General features: G+C 35.5%; 1 protein-coding gene across 8 annotated transcripts in view; it reads right to left on the bottom strand.

Annotated features, from left to right (window-relative positions):
• cpx (synaptic transmission protein complexin) overlaps positions 1-26,270 on the bottom strand; it is a 1,020,744-nt gene that overhangs the window by 634,436 nt on the left and 360,038 nt on the right. For all 8 annotated transcript variants that reach the window (XR_012454131.1, XM_074114282.1, XM_074114283.1 and 5 more), the window contains one exon: positions 17,188-17,295. Coding sequence is in view for 7 of the 8 variants with exons in the window: in XM_074114282.1 (XP_073970383.1) it covers positions 17,188-17,242 (55 nt within the window). In the remaining variant the exon portion in view is untranslated. The remainder of the gene's footprint in view (positions 1-17,187; positions 17,296-26,270) is intronic.

Genomic DNA, 26,270 nt, shown 5'->3' with positions numbered 1-26,270 from the left:
GTATGTTTGCTAGTCGCCTCCGTCCACGACACCTAATTGGTAGTTGGACGTTAAGCCCCGCCTGAAAAAATAGGCGATTACTTTACTTTACTTTTTACTTTTTAGTGTCTTTGTCCAAGTAAATAAAAGATACATATGTACAATATTTGCAATAACATTAATGTTTATCTTAAGAATTTAAGCCAAATAATAGAACTATAGTATTTACAAAAACCTAAGTAATGTTTTAAAAGTTTTTGTTTTTTTGTTTTGACGTGAATACGTCTTTAAATTTGAATCATATGGTGGCAATCCAAAAAACCTAATGATAACAAAATCGGGGGATACAGTTTGGCATTATAGTTTCTAAAATATCGTCTACATCCAAAATTAAATTAGACCACTGGATAGCTAAAGGATCAAAGAATTTATTACGATAAGCGAGGACTGTGACGCCATTTTGAGATCATTTTGCTGCGTATCGAGATTTGCAATTAGTATAACTTTTGACTCGGAGAAGCAAAGATGTTCGTTTAAGTTTTAATCGTCAGCTGTCGTCACAATCTATCGATTGTATATCAATCATTAGTGTAAAGTAGTGACAGTGAATATAAATAAGGTGTTAGAATAAAAAAATATATAATGTCTGCCTATACGCGTCGAAAAGCCAAAACGAAATACAGAGATCATATACGGTTGGAAAGGGCTTCTCAAGAACAATCGAATGGTAATAATAAAACAACATATGACCGAGTCAAGCTGTGCCGGGAACGTAAAAGAATGAATGCGGCCGAGCGGATCAACGACGGTGTCAGTACATATGCAGCTGGGGCGGTTGATATTATGCAAGTGGATGATGAAATCGCTTCTACATCGACAACGGACTGTATAGGCATAGATTGCGTTCGATCGAGACACATTGGGCGGCAGCTAGTGCACGTTTCACTACGACGTTTTAGTTGTAGTTGATTGAGTTCTACCAAAGTAAAGAACCTTTGTCCCCAAAAAAAGTTTATATTTTTTTAGTTTACTGTGTATTTGATAAATTTTCTTCTTCTTAACAGATCTATTTCAATAAACAGTCGGTACTTTACATCCATATCTATATATTTTTTTAATTTATTTTTTTTTTGTCAAATGTTTATATCTGCCCCACTGGTGAGGTTGCCTTTGAACACAATATAAAATAGAAAGAATTGATATTACTTTACTCTGGATCTACCTTCTATCAGTTATTTCTCTCACTACTACATTACTTTCTCTTTTAAATCACTGAAATCTAATTCAAAAATCAAAGAATGACTCAGTTCGGGATGTTGTACCCAAAGTGTGATGGGTTTAGGAAGTTTGAACAAAATATTCGGTTTGTTGCGCTTCTTAATGTAGGTTCGAACCACTTTCCCCTTCTCTGCGATTAAACAGAAAACAAGTCACAAACTTGCCTTCGTCCATAAAAGAAAATATAATACAATTTGTGCAAGCAAATAGATTTTTGTAAATACTAAATTTAAGAATACGAATTCCAAATGTTAATATGGACTAACAATACCTATACCTTGTCCACTACAATCTTCACAATACACTTCCAAAGATGCTACAAAAATTTTACTTCTCACCTTACAAAATAAAACATCCCTCAATTCTGACTTTACCAAACAATGAAAACGAAGGGAAACTCTGTCAATTATACAACAGGTCTACCAACAAAATATGGAGAAAATTACCAATCATAAATGTTTTAAATATTTAGCGAGAAATTAAAACTGTTCAAAAGGTGCCCCTCTATCCTACTAAAATTTATATAACCCAGCTTATCAAGTTATCCTCATTTCAGCCATTTATGGTAATTCTATGTTATTTTATTAATGATTATTTTTAATGTCATCGGTTAACTTTTTAAACTTTAGAAAAATTTATTTAAAGTAAATATTTACCTTCAAATTAATTAGATAAATAGAGAAAGGAAATAAAGGAATCTTTTTGAAAATCAACCTCTAACTGGAGAAAAAGGAATAAAAACACAAAGAAAGGATTTGACTTTAAAAAAAGGCAGGACCTGAATTAAGTTAGGAAAAGGATTTAACCGTAGCGGTTGCCACCTATCTACCATTTAGGAAACGGTACACACCCCCTACAACAGGGTTTGAGAGGTAATCCTTTATCCCCCAAAAACTCAAGTCTAGATCATCTTCTGCGCTACCGCTCTTAAAAATTCTATCCCTAGCAATCCACTTTTATACCCAATTCACGGTCCCATTCGTTCATACCCTAAATAGGGACACCTTTCAAACATTTATATTGGACATCTCTGAAAACTTTGGAAGAAATGGGTATTGATTGTACGAGTTCCCTTGGGACTGATTGAGATGTTCCCTCTGTATATATACGTATATATCTTTTTCTTCTTTTCTTTTATTTCCGTGAATTGACTTCAATTTGATGGTATTGGTTCCATCTTATTCTCAGTTACTCTGTTCGATTGCTGTGTCGATTGTATGGATCCGTACAGTTCATCGATTGATTTTGGAAGCTACGAGAATCCATCTGAATAACATGGCTATAAATCTGAATTCTTTACTTCCCCTTAAATCGAAAGCGATATCCACGTGTATATTTACCAACCCCAGATTTAAATGTATTTGTCACTATTTTACCAATTAATACTTTATCTTTTAATTTTTTTTTGTCCAGGTAAACTTGAGAGGCTTTAAGCAGTGACAAGGCAGGATAAGAAAACATGTTCCTTCACCCTCCGGTCATCTTGCTGGTTATTATCCCCCTAATTAGTGAGCCGAAGAAATCGGGGGTTTCCTTTTAGGAACAATCTTCACGTACCATGTAAGTACACTTTTTTTTTGCTGCGTTTTCCTCACAAGTACACTTCCTGTGTTTCCAATTTGCTTCAAAATAAGAACAACTGTGGTTGGTACCACCCTAAGGAAAAATAGAAAAGCGTTACCTGTATCTTCTTTTTTTTGAAAGTGTAAGAGCGAACAATAGCAATTCCATAATTGGTTTTTCAAACCATACTACTCTTCTTTATTATTAATAATAATAATATAAAAATAAAACTAAATTATTTACATTTTTGTTAGATTTTTTTTTCCAATAATAAAAGCTTATTAAGTATACTTAAATCAACTAGGCGCCACAGTAGCCGAGCGGTTAGAGGCGAGACCTGTAAAGCTAACATCTATTGTGGTACTGGGTTCGATTCCCTGGTTTTAGGCCTTGGATTTTATTTAATGGTTAATAAAAGAAATTTACAGTAAAGTATGTTTGCTAGTCGCCACCGTCCATGACACCTAATTTGGTAGTTTTGGACGTAAAGGCCGCCTTAAAAAAAATAGGCAATTACTTTACTTACGAGGGTCTTTTGAAAAGACCGTGCAAAGTCAGAGAGATAGCACCACTGGCGCTTATCGAGGTTATGTTTAGTTAGTAGCATCTCTTGGAAGAACACACACCAAGTTTCAACCAGATCGGTCTATTTCTTTGTGTTTGGCATTCGTTTGAATCGAGGAAGTCGAGTGATTTTCAAAAAATGGACGAAAAAGAATTTCGTGTGTTGATTAAACACTACTTTATGAAAGGCAAAACGCCTCAGGAGACTAAAGAGAAGCTTGATAAAGAGGTAAAACTATTACAGGTGCATATTATTCATCGTTATTGGACCGTTTGAAAACCGAGCTGCAAGAAAAACGCCCACGATTGGCCCACAAAAAAGTCCTTTTCCATCACGACAACGCACCAGCTCACACCTCAGCAGTTGTGGTCGCAAAATTAATGGAAATAGGGTTCCAACTCGTTTCACATCCCCCCTATTCTCCAGACTTGGCTCCCTCGGACTAGTATTTGTTCCCCAATATGAAGAAATGGCTGGCGGGAAAAAGATTTTATTCAAACGAGGAGGTGATTGCAGAAACGAATGGCTATTTTTCAGACTTGGACAAATCTTATTATTCGGAAGGGATCAACAAACTAGAGCAGCGTTGGACGAAGTGTATAAGCCTAAAAGGAGACTATGTTGAAAAATAAAAAAGGTTTACCCCAAAAAATTAAGTAGTTTTTATTTTTGCACGGACTTTTCAAACGACCCTCGTAATTCAACAAGACTTACTCATGATCATTGACCGTCTGTGGGGTTGTTGTATTTTATGTTAGTAACTAAAAAATAATTTCAACGAATAACCAAAAGAAAGTAAAATAAACAAATCTAATAAAATATAAACAAAATAATTATCTTAATAATTAAATTCTGAAACTAAAAAGAAGCTGTACTTCCACGCATAAATACAATAATTTATTAGACCAGCCCAATCTTTTCCATCCAAATATGAAATAAATTCGATACATTCTAATGTATCTCTTATTCAAAAATTGTATTCTAAATTCTGACAAAATGGGGCAGGAAGCTACAAAATGAAGAACATCTTCAACCTCATTTTTGTTACATAACGAGCATAATCCAACCGGCTGATTAAACATATATTTATTCAAATACAGCAGCTCACCCAGCACTTTCATTGGCCAACCCAAAATGGTTAGCCAGCAGATTGCCCTAAACAAATTTATTGCCTGGCTGTAACTGTTTGTATTAAAACTGTCCGGTAGGACAGTTGTATAAGGGTTGACCATCAAAAACTGCACGAAAAAGCGTAACGTTGAAAAACACCCAACTTTGACAATTTTTTTCTATTTTTCTATAAAAGATAAAATTCCCAAATTTTCTTTAAATCATACTCCAAACCATCCTTTATAACTGTAATTTTTTTGCATCACCCAGATCTAATAGGTTTCGAGAAAAAAGTTGCCGAAAATGAGCAAAAACGGCTTTTTCAAAAAATGTTCTTGTTCTTGTTCTTCTTGTTGTTGTTGTTGTTGTTCTTGTTACCTTTTTTGTAAACAACGTAGCGCCTAAACGCGTGAACCGATTTTCATGAATGAGGTGTCATTCGATTCGGAATTTTATGTAGATGTGCCTTTTGGGGGTCTCGGCCCTGTACATCGAATGGGAGAGGAGTTAGCCCCCTTTATGTAAGGCCCCCTCCAAAATTATTATTACTAATTACTCTGTAAATCTTGGCCCGATTTTGATAAAATTTGGTAGGATGATAGGGTTAGGGCTCCCCTACCTAACAATAAAGCGACGATCTGCTCTTACACTTGTTAAGGGGAAGTATAGCAATCGTTTCAAATTATCAACACGTGAACCGATTTTCATGAATGAAGTGTCATTCGAATCGAAATTTTGTACAGATTTGTACTTTAAAAGTATCGACGCTATGCCTCATAAGGAGCAGAGTTCGCCCCACCCAAATAAGGCCCTTTCTAAAACTATTATTACCAATATTTCTACAAAGCTTAGTCCGATTTTGATAAAATTTTGCACGAAGAAGTGATTAAAGCTCCTCTACGTGGCTGTGAACCACATACACTTACACCTACTAAGAGGAAGTACTGCAATCGTTAAAATTTTCAATGAGTGAACCGATTTACATCAATGAATTGTCGTTCGATTCAAAATCTTTGCCTTTTAGGGAGAAGTACTGTAATCGCAGTTTATTTTTCTTGCTCCTCTTAAAAGGAAGTACTGAAATCGCAGTTTAATTTTGCTATTTACGTACAAATACCTTTCTATTTTATTCAAAACGCTTTCTCAAAAAAATTGTTATTGAGGATGGTTTGGGGACCGCAACTATAACCATTCTTTAAAAAGATCTCTCCAGTGGTAGTTACGGTTCCGATTTAACACCTTATCACAGCATAAGGGTCTGTGACATCTAATAAATTCTTAAAAAATATTAATGAAAATTAATGCGGTAAAATTACTTAAATAATATCAATGAAGTATTAATGAAATGTTGGGTACTTGCTGATTTGTGTACCTTTTGGCGTTTAATCAACCCTTATACTTAACTTTTTAAACTGTAAGTTTTTGTTAAGGAGATAAAGTATATCTGCTGTTGTTCAATACTTTTAACTTGAAACTCTTCAACTCTTCTTGATTATAAAACCCATGAAGAATTAAAACATGTTATAAATTGACAACAATGGAGGAAGGTGGATTTAGCCATTTCTTCAGGGAAGTCTCTGTGTGTCTCCCAGCCTAACAAAACAAACGTGCACTTAATTTGGCACCTCTAATTAGAATTGTCCGGTAGGACAGTTGTATAAGGGTTGATCGTCAAAAACTGCACGAAAAAGCGTAACGTTGAAAAACACCCAACTTTGACAATTTTTTTCTCTTTTTCTATAAAAGATAAAATTCCCAAATTTTCTTTAAAATATAGGGCAAACCCTCCTTTATAACTGTAATTTTTTTGCAACAACCATATAGAATAGATTACGAGAAAAAAAGTTGCTGTAAATGAGCAAAAACGGCATTTTCAAAAATTGTTCTTCTTGTTGTTGTTGTTGTTGTTGTTACCTTTTTTGTAAACTGCGTAGCGCCTAAACGCGTGAACCGATTTTCACGAATGAGGTGTCATTTGATTTGGAATTTTATGTAGAAGTGCCTTTTGGGGATCTCGATGGTGTACATCGATTGGGAGAGGAGTTAGCCCCATATATGTGAAGCCCCCTCCAAAATCTTTATTACTAATAATTATACAAAATATTATTTTTGCAGTGATTGTAGGTTGATTTTATATGCAACTTTCTTTTTTTCAAAAAATAACTAAAAACATTTCTTCAGATTAATTTGCATACGTCTGTTGTAAAGAAGTGTACCTAAGTTTGATTTAAATATTGGAAATTACTGGTAACAATACTTTGCTCTTACTAACTGAATGAGAAACTAGAAGTCAATAATTTATTCAATACATGAACAATAATATTGATACAACAAACTAGAAAAGTTGACCCAAATAAATATTCAAGATATCTGAAGAAAAATTAGTATTCCTTCCAAATAAAACATTCATCTGAAAAAAAAGAAAAAGAGAGAAGCTTGGGAGAGAGTAAAAAAGTTCGCAAGCATAAAGTTCAGCACATTGATTGTAAAGTTTGGATTTAAAAGTTTGGAGAGAAAAAACAGTTTTATACTTTCCTTATTTTCTGCGCAAAATATTTTGTTAACATCATCGGCCAAGTCTCTTCTGTTTTCAAATGTTAAGCTTAGCGTTAAGTGTATTGAATAATTAAATTTGGATAAATTTAGGTTAACTCTAGTGTGAAATTTTGTTCACCATCGTGTTAATTTCTTTGATTTCCACACTCTGCTATTGTTTATTTTTATCCAACATAATCATTCTGTGTGAGTGAACTTATTTCAAATTTTAGCGTAGTTTATAGCAAATTGTGAAATTTCTATTGTGAATCAAGTTTAAGTATGTTCTACAAAGCTACTTCATAATTTGGATCTTAATCAAGTATTTCAACACTAAATCTACGTACTTCAACTTATAATAAATTTAAATTTCCACTGCTTAAGGGATCTGAAATATTTGAGAAAATGTTAGGAAATATTTTAAACAAGTACTTAAACAAAAATTCATATAGTTAGTATTTACTCCAAATTACAATTTCACACGTAACTCTACTGTTGAAAAAGAAAAGACTGTGAATAAGCCTTAACAACCCTTTGAACCCACTAACAGATAATCCTTATATCTGAATTAGGTATTAACCAAACAACTACGATAGGTGTCTTACAAATAAACTTCCGTGAACTGTTAGACTTGCTTTTTCAAAATTGTCTATTGTGCCCTATTTTTAATAGGCCAACCCCCTCTGTATGTCTTGTTGACTATAACAGATGTAAATGTAATAAATAAATAATAATAAAAAAATAATGTACCCTATTTGAAACTAAGCAAATTAACCTTCGATTATAAAAATAGCACTTGTTCGAAAAATATTTCCTGACATTTTCTCAAATATTTCAGAGATCAGAAGTAAATGTTTAAAGTGCAATTTGTAACCTCTGACTTCCTTATTTTAAAACATTCTAATTTAAAAATTGACTACTGGCCCAAGAGTTTTTCAATGAATTAAACAACTTGATAAACTAACACTGTTAAGTGCTCGTGAACACGTTTTCTTGCAAAACAAACGTAATTCCTCAAACGAAGATAAAAGGAATCCTAGAAAATGATATACCGTTAGAAAGCTCATTACACAAGGAAACTTTTACAAAAAAAGTGCCAGCACCTAGATCTGGATAATGATCACATAAGAGCCTAATGAGTTTTCTTTAAAAATTTCGATTACTTTTATTTTCCCAGCTGTTTGGAGAACAATTTATGCTTCAAAATGGTGTCAATTTTTAGAAAATTTATCTGTCTTTCTAACCGTGTTATCAGAATCCGAATTCGGACTAAAACCTTCTTAGTAATAACATTTTTATTGCAAAAAAAAGTAATGATTTTAGAAAAACGTCACTCAAGAACTGTGGCAAATTTGAAGTTGGCCAATACGTCATTGAACTCCACTTTAGATGTACTACACACAGTAGGCCTATGGACATTACTTACTGGTTCACCCTGTATATCAACAAACATTCTCAGCATCCTTGTATGATAACATCATATCACATCGCTAACTTCATCGTATCGTTTTCAAAATTAATCATCCGAGGTAACGTAGTTAGTGTAATTAAGTGTATTATCTAGTGTTATCTCTGTTTACGTTCACTCTATCTTATGTATACATATTTCTAATTCACATATCATTATTAAACTTATTCTCGGCTCTTAATTCAGAGTATGTGCACTATTACGAGGGTCGTTTGAAAAGTCAGAGAGATAGCACTACTGGCGCGTATCGAGATTATGTTTAGTTAGTAGCATCTCTTGGAAGAACACACACCAAGTTTCAGCCAGATCGGTCTATTTCTTTGTGTTTGGCATTCGTTTGAATCGAGGAAGTCGAGTGATTTTCAAAAAATGGACGAAAAAGAATTTCGTGTGTTGATTAAACACTACTTTATGAAAGGCTAAACGCCTCAGGAGACTAAAGAGAAGCTTGATAAACATTATGGTGACTCTGCACCTTCGATTAGAACAGTTTATAAGTGGTTTCAAAATTTTCGGAGTGGCCATATGGGCACAAGTGACGCTAAACGTTCTGGACGCCCTGTTAAGGTTACTACTCCAGAAATCATTGATAAAATCCATGATATGGTGATGGATGACAGAAGAGTGAAGGTGCGTGAGATTGCTAGTGCTGTGGGCATCTCGAATGAACGGGTACATAATATTTTGCATCAACATTTGGACATGACAAAGCTATCCGCAAGATGGGTGCCGCGATTGCTCACGCTTGACCAAAAACGAAATCGTGTGAAGTGTTGCAAGGACGGTTTGCAGCTGTTCCAGAAGAATCCGCAGGACTTTAAGTGTCGTTTCGTCACTGTGGACGAAACATGGATACATCACTACACTCCTGAGACCAATGAACAATCTAAACAATGGGTTACCAAGGGGGAATCTGCGCCAAAAAAGGCGAAGACCGTTCCTTCGGCCGGAAAGATTATGGCGACTGTCTTTTGGGATTCGCAAGGAATAATCCTCATCGACTATCTGGAAAAGGGTAAAACTATTACAGGTGCATATTATTCATCGTTATTGGACCGTTTTAAAACCGAGCTGCAAGAAAAACGCCCACGATTGGCCCACAAAAAAGTCCTTTTCCATCACGACAACGCTCCAGCTCACACCTCAGCAGTTGTGGTCGCAAAATTAATTGAAATAGGGTTCCAACTCGTTTCACATCCCCCCTATTCTCCAGACTTGGCTCCCTTGGACTACAATTTGTTCCCCAATATGAAGAAATGGCTGGCGGGAAAAAGATTTTATTCAAACGAGGAGGTGATTGCAGAAACGAATGGCTATTTTTCAGACTTGGACAAATCCTATTATTCGGAAGGGATCAACAAACTAGAGCAGCGTTGGACGAAGTGTATAAGCCTAAAAGGAGACTACGTTGAAAAATAAAAAAGGTTAACCCCTAAAAATTAAGTAGTTTTTATTTTTGCACGGACTTTTCAAACGACCCTCGTATAGTGCATTTTCCTTCCCACATTGAACATTTGCCTTCTCCACCTTTTGGTAAAAAAAGGCATAATTCTAAGGCTATTTAATTCCTAAATAGTCCTGCAGCAACACATCCTTTGCAAGAAACATTCTACTCATTGCAGTGGAAAATTTGTCTCCTGCATTTTTCGATCAAGTAAGCGAGGAAGCCTTCGTCTTAGGCGGTTTTGGACGATATAGGGGAAGACTTGCGCTGAAATAGTGTAAGAAAATTTCCCCCCCATTAAGGTCAAATAAGATCATCAAAAGTGGGGTAAAAAAATTTAATTTGAAAAATGGACATCGTAATTTTGCTATAAATTTTAATATTTCACAATTTTAACAATGTTAAAGCATTCCAGATAATAACTTTTGTTCATTTTGTGAATCATATTTCAATTAACTGTACTAATTTTGTAAATATAATGCTCGTATAAAAAGAATTAATGATTTCTAATTGCTGATTTTTGAATTATTAATGCTTGGAGGCAAGAAAAATCGCCAAATTTAGATATATTTTATTTTTGGTTAACACTCTATTAGTTAGGATGACAAAGTGAAGTTCTTTGAAATTTTCCACATGTGGAAATAATGAAATCCATAGTTTTTCGTTGGACCAATCTCAGAAAACAAAATTTGTCATAAATAATAACTACATATCTTCTCTTTAATATCTCCATTATTAAAACAACATTCTTCAACTTTTCATAAACTAAAATAGAAATAAGAGAACAAATTCTTTAATATCTTGGTGAAAACGTGAAGAGAAAAATGATTTTTAATAATGAACCATTTTTTAAAAAAGTGGATCTTCATTACAAGTAAACAAAAAAAATGAAAACCATAAAAAAAAAGGCGATATTGGTAGATTAAGCAGGAATTGTAACAAATGGAAATGGTAATCACTTGCTTAAACAATGATTCATTGTCGAAAAGTTTTCTCGGCAAGTTAACTTTGCCCAGAAGAAGGGAGAAAAACCAACTTCTTTCCATGATTGGACACTGCAGAACAAAAAAACTGAACAATGAAGTTAACTTCAAAATAAACTTAGTACCATCAATAAAGGATGAACAAAACAAATTCAGTCCTTTCATTCTTGTCTGTAAGGAAAACATCTATCCTTAGGGATTTAACTAGAATAAAAACATATCAATTTTTGGTTAGTTCTAAACAAGGAATCTACTGATTTATTTGAACGAGATTTAGAAGATATGGCTGCAGGTTATGTTAACTTTAATTATTACAATTCATTACATTTATACGAGGTGTGGCTATTAAATAACGAGACCATTGCTGTAAAACTTTTTTTTATAAATTTATACATATTCAGTTATTATCACCTTCAATGTACACCCCTCTCCAATCCCTACAACGCTCCATGCAAATTTACCATTGTTCCAAACCGTGCTGGGAGTCCTTTTCTGTGAGCTCCTGCATGACACGTGCCGCTTTTTCTTTTACAGCTTCAACGGAGACTGAAATCGTGTTCCTTTTAATGCAGATTTTTCTTTGGGGACCAGATAAAAGTCACATGGGGCTAGAGGTCAGGCGAAAAAGGCGGTTGGCCTAAAACTGGGATGTTGTACTTGGCTAGAAACGTCTTGGACAGACAATGCAGTGTGAGCCGGCGCTTTGTCTTGATGGAGAACCTGTGACTTGGTTCTTCCACAAATCGGGTCGTTTTTTTCCTTACGCTTTCACAGAGTTGAGCAAGTACCACACGGTAGTAATGTTGATTAATTTATAATCGATATTTTCATCCGTTTTGGAAGTGGAAGGGCGACCCAGGCGGTCATCTTCTCCCAAGTCTTCTCGGTCATCTTGGAAACGCTTGAACCACTCAGAAAACTTGCGCACGTGATTAACATTCATCGCCATAAACTTCTTTTAACTAAAAAGATAAGTTTCAGTAGTGGTTTTACCAAGTTTCAGGTGAAATTTCACGACAATTCGTTGCTCTACTACATGTGTAGTATCATGTTTTCGGCAAAACGAAACTAACACCTCTTACACAAACGACGGTTCCGGTCAGACAGATTTTTCTACAAACACGTGAGACGCGGCAATCGAAAGAGAAGGCTTTACGCTGTACAACTGTCGGTCGTTAAGATTTAGCTCATGCATAGTTCTTCTGTAGCAGCATCAGTCTCGTTGTTTTTTGTTCATAGAAAACTAAATCAATGAAATTAAATCTTCTTCTGCAAATCATGTAAAACCGGCATCTTGCCCTACAACCAATGCAGCGCTTTTTTTTTGCTTCAATTGCAAAAAAAAAAAAAGTTAGCTTTTATTTTTTTCTTCGAATCCCTGTGGTTTCTTTGAATAAGGTGCCACGGTAGCCGAGCGGTTAGAGGCGAGACCTGCAAAGCTATATTGTTGGCTTAGTGAGTTCGATTCCCTCAGACGAGGCCTTGCATTTTATTTAATGGTTTAATATGAGAACTTTGTAGTAAAGTATGTTTGCTAGACGCCTCCTTATCACGACACCTAATTGGACGCAAAGCTCGCCGGAAAAAGCAGGCTTTACTTTATTTTACTCATTTTACTTTATTTGAATAACACTAATTACGCACAAATGAAAAAGTAATAATAATAGAAATAAAAGAAATGTAACATGAAAGAGAGCATGATCATGAAAAAGTACCGCCCATACTTTACTCATTTGAACATTTCTCACGTTCCTTTGTGTATTCATTCTCTATCTCTAAATGAGCGGTTATTCTCTCACTCCTGAAATATGTTGACGTAGTACAAATAAAAGCTTTAGAATAAACTAAAATTTGAAAACGTTTACAAAACCACCCGCTTAATGAAATCCAAACAGTGCTGAAATGGCTTAATTTTACGCTCAGAAAAAAAAACTAAAATTAGGAGTTTATAAAAAAATAAATATAAATGTAAATAAAGTATCTGAATCAAAAAAACCTTAATTAGACAGATGGGTTTTTTGTATAAGCCACAAATTTGGGTTACAGCTTTTTCATTTATTTTTCAGCTCTCTAGAAAATTACGGGATTACAAATTATTGTAATTGAATTTCTCTTTCGATTGCAGCGTCTCACGTGCCTGTAGAGAAATTTGTCTGACCGGAACCGTCGTTTTGTGTAAGAGGTGTTAGTTTCGTTTTGCCGAAAACATGATACTACACATGTAGTAGAGCAACGAATTGTCGTGAAATTTCACATGAAACTGGGTAAAACAGCTACTGAAACTTATCTTTTATTAAAAGAAGTTTATGGCGATGAATGTTAATCACGTGCGCGAGTTTTTGAGTGGTTCAAGCGTTTCCAAGATGGCCGAGAAGACGTCGGAGATGATGACCTCCCAGGTCGCCCTTCCACGTCCAAAACGGATGAAAATAACGATTATAATTAATCAACAATTACTACCGTGAGGTACTTGCTCAATTCCGTGAAAGAGTAAGGGAAAAAAACGACCCGATTTGTGGAAGAACAAGTCACGGGGTTCTCCATTAAGACAACGCGCCGACTCACACTGCATTGTCTGTCCAAGACGTTTCTAGCCAAGTACAATATCCCAGTTTTAGGCCATCCGCCTTATTCACCTGACCTGGCCTCATGTGACTTTAATCTGGTTCCCCAAAGTTAAAATCTGCATTAAAAGGGACACGATTTCAGTCTCCGTTGAAGCTGTGAAAGAAAAAGCGGCACGCGTCATACAGGAGCTCATAGAAAAAGACTCCCAGCACTGTTTCGAACAATAGAAAATTCGCAGGGAGCGTTGTAGGGTTAGGGGAGGGGTGTATATTGAAGGTGATAATAACTAAATATGTATAAATTTAAAATAAAATATTTTATAGCAATAGTATCGTTATTTAGTAGCCATACCTCGTATACTATAGTGTAAAACAGTACATTAAACTCTAGATGAAGTATTACTATTGGTACAGTAATGTCCAGTTTGAATATACAAAATTATCAGTAGAAGACTATATTTATTTCTCTATTAATACACTGTAATTGACACTGTAGTTTGACTGTAATATCACATTTTTTTGTATAATTTTCTCTTAATACCAAAGAAAAAATGAATTAAAAACAAAACGTTAATAAATCAATTATTTCTTTTGCAAAAAGTTAAAATTATATCATTAATTTTTGTTAAAATTTAATATCGAAAGAGTAAAATGTGTCCAGGAGGTAATTGAACTACAAAAGCAATTAACACCAGATAAAGAGTTTTTTACCAATTATAAATTATATACGAGGGTCGTTTGAAAAGTCCGTGCAAAAATAAAAACTACTTAATTTTTTGGGGTAAACCTTTTTTATTTTTCAACATAGTCTCCTTTTAGGCTTATACACTTCGTCCAACGCTGCTATAGTTTGTTGATCCCTTCCGAATAATAGGATTTGTCCAAGTCTGAAAAATAGCCATTCGTTTCTGCAATCACCTCCTCGTTTGAATAAAATCTTTTTCCCGCCAGCCATTTCTTCATACTGGGGAACAAATAGTAGTCCGAGGGAGCCAAGTCTGGAGAATAGGGGGGATGTGAAACGAGTTGGAACCCTATTTCCATTAATTTTGCGACCACAACTGCTGAGGTGTGAGCTGGTGCGTTGTCGTGATGGAAAAGGACTTTTTTGTGGGCCAATCGTGGGCGTTTTTCTTGCAGCTCGGTTTTCAAACGGTCCAATAACGATGTATAATATGCACCTGTAATAGTTTTACCCTTTTCCAGATAGTCGATGAGGATTATTCCTTGCGAATCCCAAAAGACAGTCGCCATAATCTTTCCGGCCGAAGGAACGGTCTTCGCCTTTTTTGGCGCAGATTCCCCCTTGGTAACCCATTGTTTAGATTGTTCTTTGGTCTCAGGAGTGTAGTGATGTGTCCATGTTTCATCCACAGTGACGAAACGACGCTTAAAGTCCTGCGGATTCTTCTGGGACAGCTGCAAATCGTCCTTGCAACACTTCACACGATTTCGTTTTTGGTCAAGCGTGAGCAATCGCGACACCCATCTTGCGGATAGCTTTGTCATGTCCAAATGTTGATGCAAAATATTATGTACCCGTTCATTCGAGATGCCCACAGCACTAGCAATCTCACGCACCTTCACTCTTCTGTCATCCATCACCATATCATGGATTTTATCAATGATTTCTGGAGTAGTAACCTCAACAGGGCGTCCAGAACGTTCAGCGTCACTTGTGCCCATATGGCCACTCCGAAAATTTTGAAACCACTTATAAACTGTTCTAATCGAAGGTGCAGAGTCACCATAATGTTTATCAAGCTTCTCTTTAGTCTCCTGAGGCGTTTTGCCTTTCATAAAGTAGTGTTTAATCAACACACGAAATTCTTTTTCGTCCATTTTTTGAAAATCACTCGACTTCCTCGATTCAAACGAATGCCAAACACAAAGAAATAGACCGATCTAGCTGAAACTTGGTGTGTGTTCTTTCAAGAGATGCTACTAACTAAACATAAGCTCGATACGCGCCAGTGGTGCTATCTCTCTGACTTTGCACGGACTTTTCAAACAACCCTCGTATCTCGTAAATAAAGTTGGTATTACTGAAATTTCCTGGAAGAAAAATAACTGATTTTTGTTTTGTTCTGAAATTGCCAAATAATAGGTCAATTATTATTTATATTTAGTGAAGGAAGTTACAATTTCCATCATTACTGAAGGTTGAGGTAGAATGTTTTCTGCAACTGTTTTGCAAGCTACTGTTACGTATGCTTGACAGTAAATTTCACTTCTTTGTATTAATGGTAAAATAATGCAGCCCTAAAAATGTAACAATTCTTTTTTAAATTTATTACTATTAAATATAATTATTTATTTAACATATACGCGATAGCCGTTTAATTGCTGAATTTGTATTGTGCTTTAGAGTTAAATTATATTCTTTTGCTGTTCTATCGCACGCAGAAGATTTCTAGACTAGGTCTCCCAAAAGACTAAGGACTTCTGGAAGTGTTATAGTTAGAGACTGAACGTGTCGCCGTTCCCAGTTAAGTCTGACAATAATCTGTTATTTCCGTCTATATATAAGTTATTTGTCTGTATGTAAAGTCAGTTTTGATGCATAGTACGAAGCGAAGGTCACGTATCATAGTGTAGCGAAGTTGACCTGGGCAGAGAAGAAAGGCCTAGATTGTTCTAGGGGTTAAGCGACCAAAGTCGGTAACAGGCCACCACTGTGTAAACAAAAGGCCGGTCTCTACCTGAGCCGGAGAAGAAAGGGGCTAGATTGTTCCAGGAGTTTAGTGACCGTAGCCTGTAACGGTCCACCCCTGTGTAAAAGCCAGCTAAGAGAGAGGCCGCAGTTGGGGTGGTGGCAGTATGTGTTTTCCTCAGCCAGTGATTGACAGGTGGGAGTGAGACAGACGGAGTTAGAGTGAGACAGAGAGTTGTAAGAGGGCAGCCCCAGTTGGGGTGGTGGCAGTATGTGTTTTCCTCAGCCAGTGAGCGGCAGGTGGTCGTGAGTTAGACGGAGTAGGGCAGTCGCAGTTAAAAGGAGACAGACACAGCTGAAGCAGTTAGTTTTAGAGTCTTTGAGTGAGTTTTGAGTTGGTCTTTGAGTTAGTTTGGAGAGACACTTTGGAAGTGATAGTTTTTGAGAGAGTCAGTGTTGCGGAGTGCTTCGGAGTTAGCCAGTTAGGCGGTTAGTCAGTTAGTGAGTAGAGCTGTGTTAGTGCAGCTGAGACTAGTGCAATTCGGTGCAGTGCGGACCAGTGGTCAGTCGTGGAACAGTTTTGTGGCGTTACGTAGTGAGTAATTAACAGTAAACTGTTGTGACAGTTGTAAATGGTAACTGTAATGAATAGCGTTAGTTGCTGGTAAATGTTAATGTTTTAATAAATCAGGTTATTACTTACAAATTTAGCGAGTTTTATTATTTAATCAAACCCACATATCATTAAAATAACTAGTGGCAGGCACTAGTTGTGTAAGTAAAGTTTTTAGTAAAAAGGTAGAAAAACTTTACAATAGTATAATCGACTACATTGCCTGTAATCGTACTGTAATTGTGTTTTTAGCTGATCTCTAAAGCTCGATGACGTGTACCAGTTACCACACAGTCTTGTTGATAGAGTCAAAGGAAAGTACTGACCGTCATCGTTCAGTGTTCATTTTGTAAAAATAAATTCTATAGACTCCTGTTATGTGAAAGAATCATTGGTAAATTTTATGAAACATAGAGGAAAATAACTGACCTTTAACAGCATTCAGCTTATTGCCGACCATCTGTTTCGCTACAAACGCCGCCATCTTGCTTCTCCGACTCCCTCAAGACAAGAACTCTCTCTAAGACGCTACGACCTCTGAAAATAAAATTTAGCCAAAGGTTATTTATCGTTAAAGAAAATCAACCATAAATTACAGTAGATAATCTTCAATTTATTAAAACTAGAAATAGTTAAGTTTAGCCTAAGATTAAATAAATGGTTTTTTATTATTTTTAACTCTATTTAATTTACAACTGCCTACTGGCAACAAGTAAATAAGATTAGAATACATAGATACAAATGGATAGAAAGATTTGAATGAGAGCCATCCAACGATAACCATCATGAGTCGACTAACACAAGATGCCGTTGAAGTGAATTCGAAGGATGCCCTTCTTTAACATGCGATTAGATGATCGCGAGGCCATCGACGCTTCAGTCTTCGGGGAGGATTCGAGGGTAGAGTAGATGGGAACAGGTTGTGTAAGAGCGGATTGAAGTGTTGGGAAAGTTTGGAATGAAATTTGGTTGCAACAGGATTTGGATAAGTCAAGGATAGTGTGATTGCTTACGTAGAAAGGAGCGTTAATGATGGTGCGTAGGATTTTCTATTGAAGAGATTGGGATACGGTTAAGAATGGTAACGCTTTGCAGTACCGTACAGTTCAAGCTCTTATGTCCAGATTGGGGGCTACTAGAGCTGTGTAGAGTTTCTCTTTGTTCTTTAGAGAAAATTTGGAGCATTTGTCGAGGTATCTTTTGGCCAATTGGTAACGTAAGTGTAGATCCTGTCACTTGAATCGGGTTTGGGAGTGCCCACGTAAGGGCGATTGTCGAGGTAAAGTCCGAGATATCGCCCCTTATCTGGAGAGCGGTGCACATTTGAACAGAATTTACATTTTCTGTTACAGATTGCACAGAATCGTATTATTGGACCTTTTTATTTTGTTTTCTACAACTTTCAAGTCTTCTTAACAGGTCTATATCAATAAATAGTTGGTACTTTACACACATATCTATATTTTTTCAATTTAAAAATGTGTCAAACGTTAATATCTGCCCCACTGGTGGGGTAGCTTTGAACACAATATAAAATAGAAAGAAATGATATTACTTTACTCTGATCTACCTTCTATCAGTTATTTCTCTCACTACTACATTACTTTCTCTTTTAAACCACTGAAATCTAGTTCAAAAACCTAGAATGACTCAGTTCGGGGATGTTGTACCCGAAGTGATGGATTTAGGAAGTTCGAACAAAATATTCGGTTTGTTGCGCTTCTTAATGTAGGTTCGGACCACTTTCCCCTTCTCTGCGATTAAACAGAAAAAAGTCACAAACTTGCAGGTCGGTAGGGCGGCACATTTTAACTGGTGATGTTGAAATGTGCCCCCTCTCCTTCCATAAAAGAAAATATAATATCCAACACTTTTTGCAAGCAAATAGACTTTTGGAAATACTAGATTTAAGAGTAGGAATTCCAAATGTTAATATGGACTAACAATAATAACACCTTGTCCCACCACAATCTTCACAATACTCTTCCAAAGCTGCAACAAAAATTTTACTTCCACCTTACAAAATATAACATTCCTCAATTCTGACTTGACCAAACAATGAAAACGAAGGGAAACTCTGTCAATTATACAACAGGTCTACCACAACATATGGAGAAAATTGCCAATCATAAATGTTTTAAATATTTAGCGAGAAATTAAAACTGTTCAAAGGTGCCCCCTGTTCAAATGTGTCTCCCTCAACCCCTACTCTAGATTGTGCCTAAGTATCTGATCAGTAACTCATTCATTAACAGTTTAATGGTTGGTCTTTCATTTCCAATGCCATAGATATCATATTTCCACAAAAATAGAAAGAAACAGTACTCTCTCAGCATTATCACGTAGATTTCACCATAAATTATTCTCAAACATAATTTTCTCTTCCTATTTTTAAGAAGAAGCATTAATTTTCTCTCACCTTTGCCTTCGCATTCTCAATTTTAAGTTTAGAACTTTTTAACGAAGATTTTACAACCTGACAAGAAGTTTTATGCTAACACCTCATTTTCTCCTTCATAATTAAAATTATTACGCTTAATGAGTTAAATTAATAACGAACTTTTAACAAAATAACTTAATAAATTAAAATAACTTTTGCTTTTACTTTTAAGTACCAACTAATTCAAGTCAATTTATTGCCTACATTTAAATGAATAACAAATTTTATGAGATATGTTGGTGGTACAATTTCTGGTTAAGTTGCAAGGTTTTGCACCCCAGATTATTTTGAAAACTTTATTTTGGATGGTGTTGTTTTGAGAATAAATGCAAAGACAGAATACCGAACATAGATAAAACAACTAGATTAACTAACATTATAGGATGTCAAAGTTGGATGTCCAACTGAAAGTGGTAAATCGAAAAGCTGGGCCACTGTCAGTCTAGCTCTTTGTGCTGAACTAACTCTCTCTTTCAAGACCCTGGACATCATCCAGTGCATATTTAACAACTAACCAAATTACTTTAGGTGGACCTCTCCCTTTAATTAGTTCTGGAGACTGGAAACAAAGGACAAGGTGATAGTGGTTTTCCAAGAGCCTGGACTTCCTTCTCCCAGTGATTTTCATCAAAACCCCCTTCCTTACCGCAAACCAAGCAATGTTAGATCTCTCTCTCTATATATATATATCGTATATATAACAGCGACCACACTTTAACTCAGATTTACTAACTCAGAAACTTTTTAACTTTATCTTCCCAAAATTTATTTCCAAAGTTTACGTGCAGTGTTGACAAATGGAAGTTTAAATTCATTTTATTTAATTAATTCTAAAGTTTTTGCTCACAATTAATTACAATCTCATGCTCTAATCAGGACTAAAAGACAATGAGATCTGCATTATTATTATTTTTTTTTTATTTTTTTGTCGCTGGAGTTCCGCAAGGCAGCATACTAGGCCCCATTCTGTGCACAATCTACTCCTCAGCCATACCTACTCATCCTCAAACTACTCTTCTCACCTATGCTGACAATAGTGCCATCTTATCTACTGACAAAGACCCATTAATAGCTCATAGAAACCTTCAGTCTCACCTCACCTCCTTAGAAAAATGGGGCTATCAAACTGAACGAAACAAAATCTCAGCACATTACTTTCACTCTTCGACGCGTCACTCTTCCTCCAGTCTTTTACAATTTAATTCCTTTACATGTAGTCAACGTCCGCTACCTTCGGTTTTACCTCGACAAAAGACTTACATGGAATCCTCATGCACGACTTAAGGAGAACAGAACTTAGCAGACGCTTCTGACAACTGAAAAGACTAACTAGACAACAGATCAAAACACACTCTGGACAACAAAAGACTTATTTATGTAAGTATTTTAAAGCTAGTCTGGGCTTATGGCATCGAACTGTGGAGGTTCAACCAAACGCTCAAACCTCTCCAAAGGATCCCAGTCCTTGCAATCTAAAATTCTTCGCTCTACAGTAAATGTTTCTTTTTACGTCACCAATCAAACCATTCACACAGACTTATACATTACTTTCGTGGCACAAGTCGCTGAAACATGATACAGATAATTCCATCTTAACCTTCAATCCCATCAAAATCCATTCATACAGCATCTATCTTCCTGAACATTTTTCAGACAACACTTCTAGGCGTCTTAAAAGACAGTGGGCCTCGCGATCTCCTCTCTGATGACCGAGAGTCAATAGAAAGTAAAATTTTATTGGAGTGTTACCGCTGGGTGACTTCTCCACTCTGAGAGTATTATATTAAGTTATGTTGTGTTATTGTTATCATTGTTGCTTATAACGCAATAAAATGCGTTGATTGTAACTAAATAAATGATTAAAAAAACAAAATTGACGCGTGAGTGAATATAAAAACAATTTTAAATAAAACTAATAGCTATTTAATTTTGAATTTATGAATTCCAAATTAATGATTTCATGATAAAGCTATCTTCTCGGCAACAAAAATCCAACGTTAGATTGCAATTTGGGCATCACCATTTTCCAGATTATATCAATCTGGAAGCCAGATAATCTTTGAATCCAATTTGAATTTATTCTTGAGGTGATCTTTCCAAACGTGCTAAACTAAATGTTTGCTGGCCACTAGATAACATTAATGTATCGCAAAAAGATCCAGGTTGCTCAAGTTGAATAGAATGGATACCATTCTCTCTAGAAACCTTTTCCTTTAGAGGATCATACATATTGATAATATTTAAATAAAAAGTGAACAAGTTTAAAATTAAAATCCAACTATAATTTTTTTAATCTTAAAATTAATTAGTGAAAGACAAACAGAATTCAGAATTAAATAAAAAATTAAGCTTGCTTTCTATGTTAAACACGCCGAAAGAATTCTTGATCTGTCTTTCACAACTCCTCTCATATCGCATTTATTTCTTGTTTTACATGACACTTTGAGCCAAAGTAATCAAGATCTTACTACCGGATGGACTGATGGACATTAACAGCCGCTTTCTTAGCGGTGCATCTGCCCTTCATTCCGCTGTGAGCCTTCACTCAATCCATCTTAATTAACCAAGTTGCTTTAACTTCACTTGTGAATGTCGTCCAAAAAAGGGGTAGCCAGAATTGAAGGTTCTGAATCCAGAAAATGGAGACCTTTTCTATTTGTTTGCTTCCTTTGAAATTAGTCATTAAAGAACATTTTAGTTATGGTAAAATATTCTAATTGGTTATTCAATATGGACTTGCCAACTAAAATTTTGCCACATATACCTGCGCACTCGACTGCTGTATTTCCTATTCTAATCTTATCTGTATCTTCTCGGAGAAGTTAAAGCAACAAATTTGAGAATACAAGTGTCTCCGCTGATAGATAAAAAGACCGAAACCGATCAAGGATACGGCGACTAAAAACTTAGATACAAATCTTTAGATGTTAAAGCCTGTTCCAGTTCGATGTCCAGACTGTGTACCATACTTGAAGAACTTAAAATGGTTGGTTCTTTTATTGGATAAAGCTGTAGAAGTCCTTAAAATTAGAGTAAATAAGAAAACAATTATTAAAAAGGCTTCTTCGTATTAAACTGTTTTTTAAATCTTTACCATTTTCTTTACTATTGAACTCTGCGGAAAGAACAAATAACTTGGAGACAACTTACGAGGTCTATAAATTAAGTCATGAGACTGATTTTTTTAAATTGTTTTATTCAAAAAGAATTACAATTCTATATTGTCACCTTCAAAATAACTTCCTTCTGAAGCCACAGAGCACTGGAGACGTTTCTTCCACTCCTCATAGCAGTGCTCGAACTCTGATACTGAAATAGCCTTCAGCTGGTCGGTTGAATGTTTTCGACTGTCCCAAAAGGAGTTACCTTGAGGTGATTTTTCAACTTCGGGAAGAGAAAAAAGTCACAAGGACTCAAGTCAGGCGAATAAGGAGGCTGAAGAGCCACAGGAATGTTTTTACTGGCCAAAAACTCTGGTTTATTGAAATTGCTGTGTGACAAGGAGCATTATCGTGATGCAACACCCACTTGTTCTTGATGTTTGGTCTCACACGAATGACCCTTTTTCGAAGTTTTTCAAGAACCTCTCGGTAAAAGTGTTGATTGACCGTTTGACCTTGAGGTAGAAACTCTTTGTGGACGATTCCGTGGATATCGAAAAAACAAATCAGCATGCATTTGATCTTCGACTTCGCCATCCTTGCTTTTATTGGGCCTTGGAGAGGTTGAAGTGTGCCACTCCATACTCTGGCGCTTGGTTTCTGGGTCGTACTCAAACCCACCTGACTTGAGTCCTTGTGACTTTTTTCTCTTCCCGAAGTTGAAAAATCACCTCAATGGAACTCATTTTGGGACAGTCGAAAACATTCAAACGGCTGTAACCGACCAGCTGAAGGCTATTCCAGTATCGGAGTTCGAGCACTGCTATGAGGAGTGGAAGAAACGACTCCAGGGCTGTGTTGCTTCAGAAGGAAGTTATTTTGAAGGTGACAATATAGAATTGTAATTCTTTTTGAATTAAAAAATTTTAAAAAATCAGTCTCATTATTTAATTTACAGACCTCGTATGTGAGAGACTATTAAATGGCACACAAAGGTAATTTTCGTGTGTATTGCGTTTGTTTGTAACTGAATCTTAAAACCGAACAAAATAATTAATACAAATATCTTTAGCAAACATAAAATAATTAAAATGACGTAATTTAAACAATTTTCAAAGAGAAAAAGGAAAGCAAAAAAAGAAAAATCACGCTGAGAATCCGGGGGTGTGCATAGTTCTCGTTTAAACATCAGATTAAAAGCAATGAATGGAACTCCAAACACTCTCGCATTTCTTTGTAGTAATACAAAACTCCAAAAGGGTTTTACCCTTTACACAGGTAAAAAAAAGGAAAAGCGGTTTTTGGTTTGAGTAGCCAACCAACCCCAAAAAGAGCTAGCAAACATTGGAATGAGGTTATTTTTTTTTTGTTACATACTTTGAAGTCTGGTATATACCTTAAAATGGAAGTTTTGCCCAACCTCCACGTGTACTCAAATATATAGAACAAAGGGTGGCAAAAAACCACTGGTAGGGTAGACCAGAATCTTTTGTTCAAAGACTAGTCCGGAATTTAAATAGATGTACAGTTTGATGATAAATTCCAAAGAATCGTGATGTAAAACTTGAAGATAACTGTTCAAGTTAACTTTTAATAGCTGGGTAATAAATAAAATGGTAATTCGGTTAGATTATCTCTATTTTTGGATAATCTGCGTTATAAAAAGGGATCGTTTATTTTATGAGTAGCAGAACGAATGTTTTTTTCCGTAGAACAAATAATTAAAGACGTTTTATTAAACAAATCTGCATTTATATGCGGACTTATAGTTAGTTAGAAGCATATAGTTTCGGTAAATAGGTAATACCACCAACGAATGTACATTAAATTTGTAGAAATACCAAAATGGTTTATAAAAATAACAAAACATGATTAAGTAACTTTTTATTAAAAAAATAAATTCATATATTTGTAACAATCTATTAATTACAAAAACTAAACTGTAAGCTTACAATATAGTTTACATTTTACTGTATACGAGGTGTGTTCAAAAAGTAACGGGAATTTTTAAATTTCGCGGGTTTGGAGAGTCTGATTGTAAAATTTTTTTTTTATTATGTTGGTACACATGCCCCTGAAGTACGATAAAATTTTCAGTAATATTCATTGTTTACTTCTTAAGTGGCAGCCGTTAAGGTTAGACGTGTTTTTCGAACTTGGCGATTTTTGTTTGTTAAAAAAAATGGATCAAAGAATTTGTATTAAATTTTGCGTAAAAAATGAAATAAAGTGTGTGAAATGTTAATAAAGGCATATGGTGAGTCTGCTATGAGTAAAACAAGGATTTACGAGTGGTATAAGCGTTTCCAAGATGGCCGCGAAAACGTTGAAGATGACGAACGACCTGGACGTCCAAGCACATCAACAACCGATGAAAACGTGAAAAAAGTGAAAGAAATGGTTATGATCGATCGCCGAATCACAATCAGAGAAGTCGCTGATGATGTTGCCATATCAATTGGCTCATGCCATGAAATTTTTTCGGATGTTTTGGGTATGAAACGTGTGGCAGCAAAATTTGTTCCAAAATTGTTGAATTTCGAACAAAAACAGCGGAGAATGGAAGTTGCTCAAGAGTCACTCAATGAAGTCGACAACGATGCGGATCTACTGAAACGTGTTATAACAGGTGACGAAACATGGGTTTACGGATATGTTGTCGAAACTAAGGCTCAATCGTCCCAGTGGAGGCATTCTGGATCGCCAAGACCGAAAAAGGCTCGACAAGTGCGGTCGAATGTGAAGGTTATGCTCACTGTGTTCTTCGATTTTAATGGCATAGTGCATCATGAATTCTTGCCACAAGGTCAAACAATCAATAAGGAGTACTACCTACAAGTTCAACGCCGTTTGCGTGAAGCAATCCGAAAAAAACGCCCGGATTTGTGGCAAAACAATTCATGGATTTTGCACCACGATAATGCACCTGCTCACACTTCATTGCTTGTTCGTGAATTTTTGGCCAAAAACAAAACTTTAACGATGCCCCAGCCTCCATATTTGCCAGACATGGCTCCATGTGACTTTTTTCTATTTCCAAACATAAAGAGAACATTAAAAGGCCGTCGTTTTACAAGCATAGATGACATTAAAAGCGAATCGCTGAAAGAGCTGAAAGCTATCACAAAGATCGAGTTTCAGAAGTGTTTCGAGGATTGGAAAAAGCGCTGGCACAAGTGTATTGTATGCGAAGGGGACTACTTTGAAGGCGACAATATTAATGTAGATGAACAAATAAATATTTTTTTCAAAAAACGAAAATTCCCGTTACTTTTTGAACACACCTCGTACACACGCCATAATAAAGTATTGTATATAATACATATTATAATATTTCACGTTTATAAACTTTAATTTGAATAATTGTTGTTAGAAGCATGTTACTTGGGAGACAATACTGTCCATCACAATGTGCTCTTAGTTTACAGTTCACCTAGTTCAACAAGACAACCATCTTGTGTCACTGCCAGCTATATCTCATCTCGATGATTAATAATATTATTAATAAAAAGCAAAAACTAACTAACAAAAACTTGCTTTGTGTTATCATTTTTCTAAAAGTGTAATTTATACGTAGTATTGGCTTTTATATACGTACTACTAACTTTATTAATTATTATTTTATGTTAGGATGTTGAAGATTTATACTCTATTTTAAAATAAAACGTAATTAGTAACTTCAAAAAAAGGCATGTCTCATATTTCTAAAGTAAAACAAACACAAAAAGGAAGTTAGATCTAATTAAACTTCGCTAGAGCGCTCAAGAATGCAGCTGAGACACTGTTTACGAGTACTACAGTTATAAGAATAGAATAAAATCTGCATATGTTCCTCCATTTTTTAGACAACACTAAAAAACATCTTGATGAAATTCATTTTAGCATGATTGCTACATGTTTGGCCATCACTTCCTTTTAAGTTTTCTTCCATAAAGAATGTTTAGTTTCGCTTTAAGATCATCTTTTGGGTC

This window comes from Rhodnius prolixus, unplaced genomic scaffold, assembly GCF_049639745.1.
Source record: "Rhodnius prolixus isolate KJV_2025 unplaced genomic scaffold, Rpr scaffold_7, whole genome shotgun sequence".
Taxonomy (NCBI): domain Eukaryota; kingdom Metazoa; phylum Arthropoda; class Insecta; order Hemiptera; family Reduviidae; genus Rhodnius; species Rhodnius prolixus.
The sequence above is the reverse complement of the archived record's forward strand: the minus strand, read 5'-3'. Positions and strand labels throughout refer to the sequence as shown.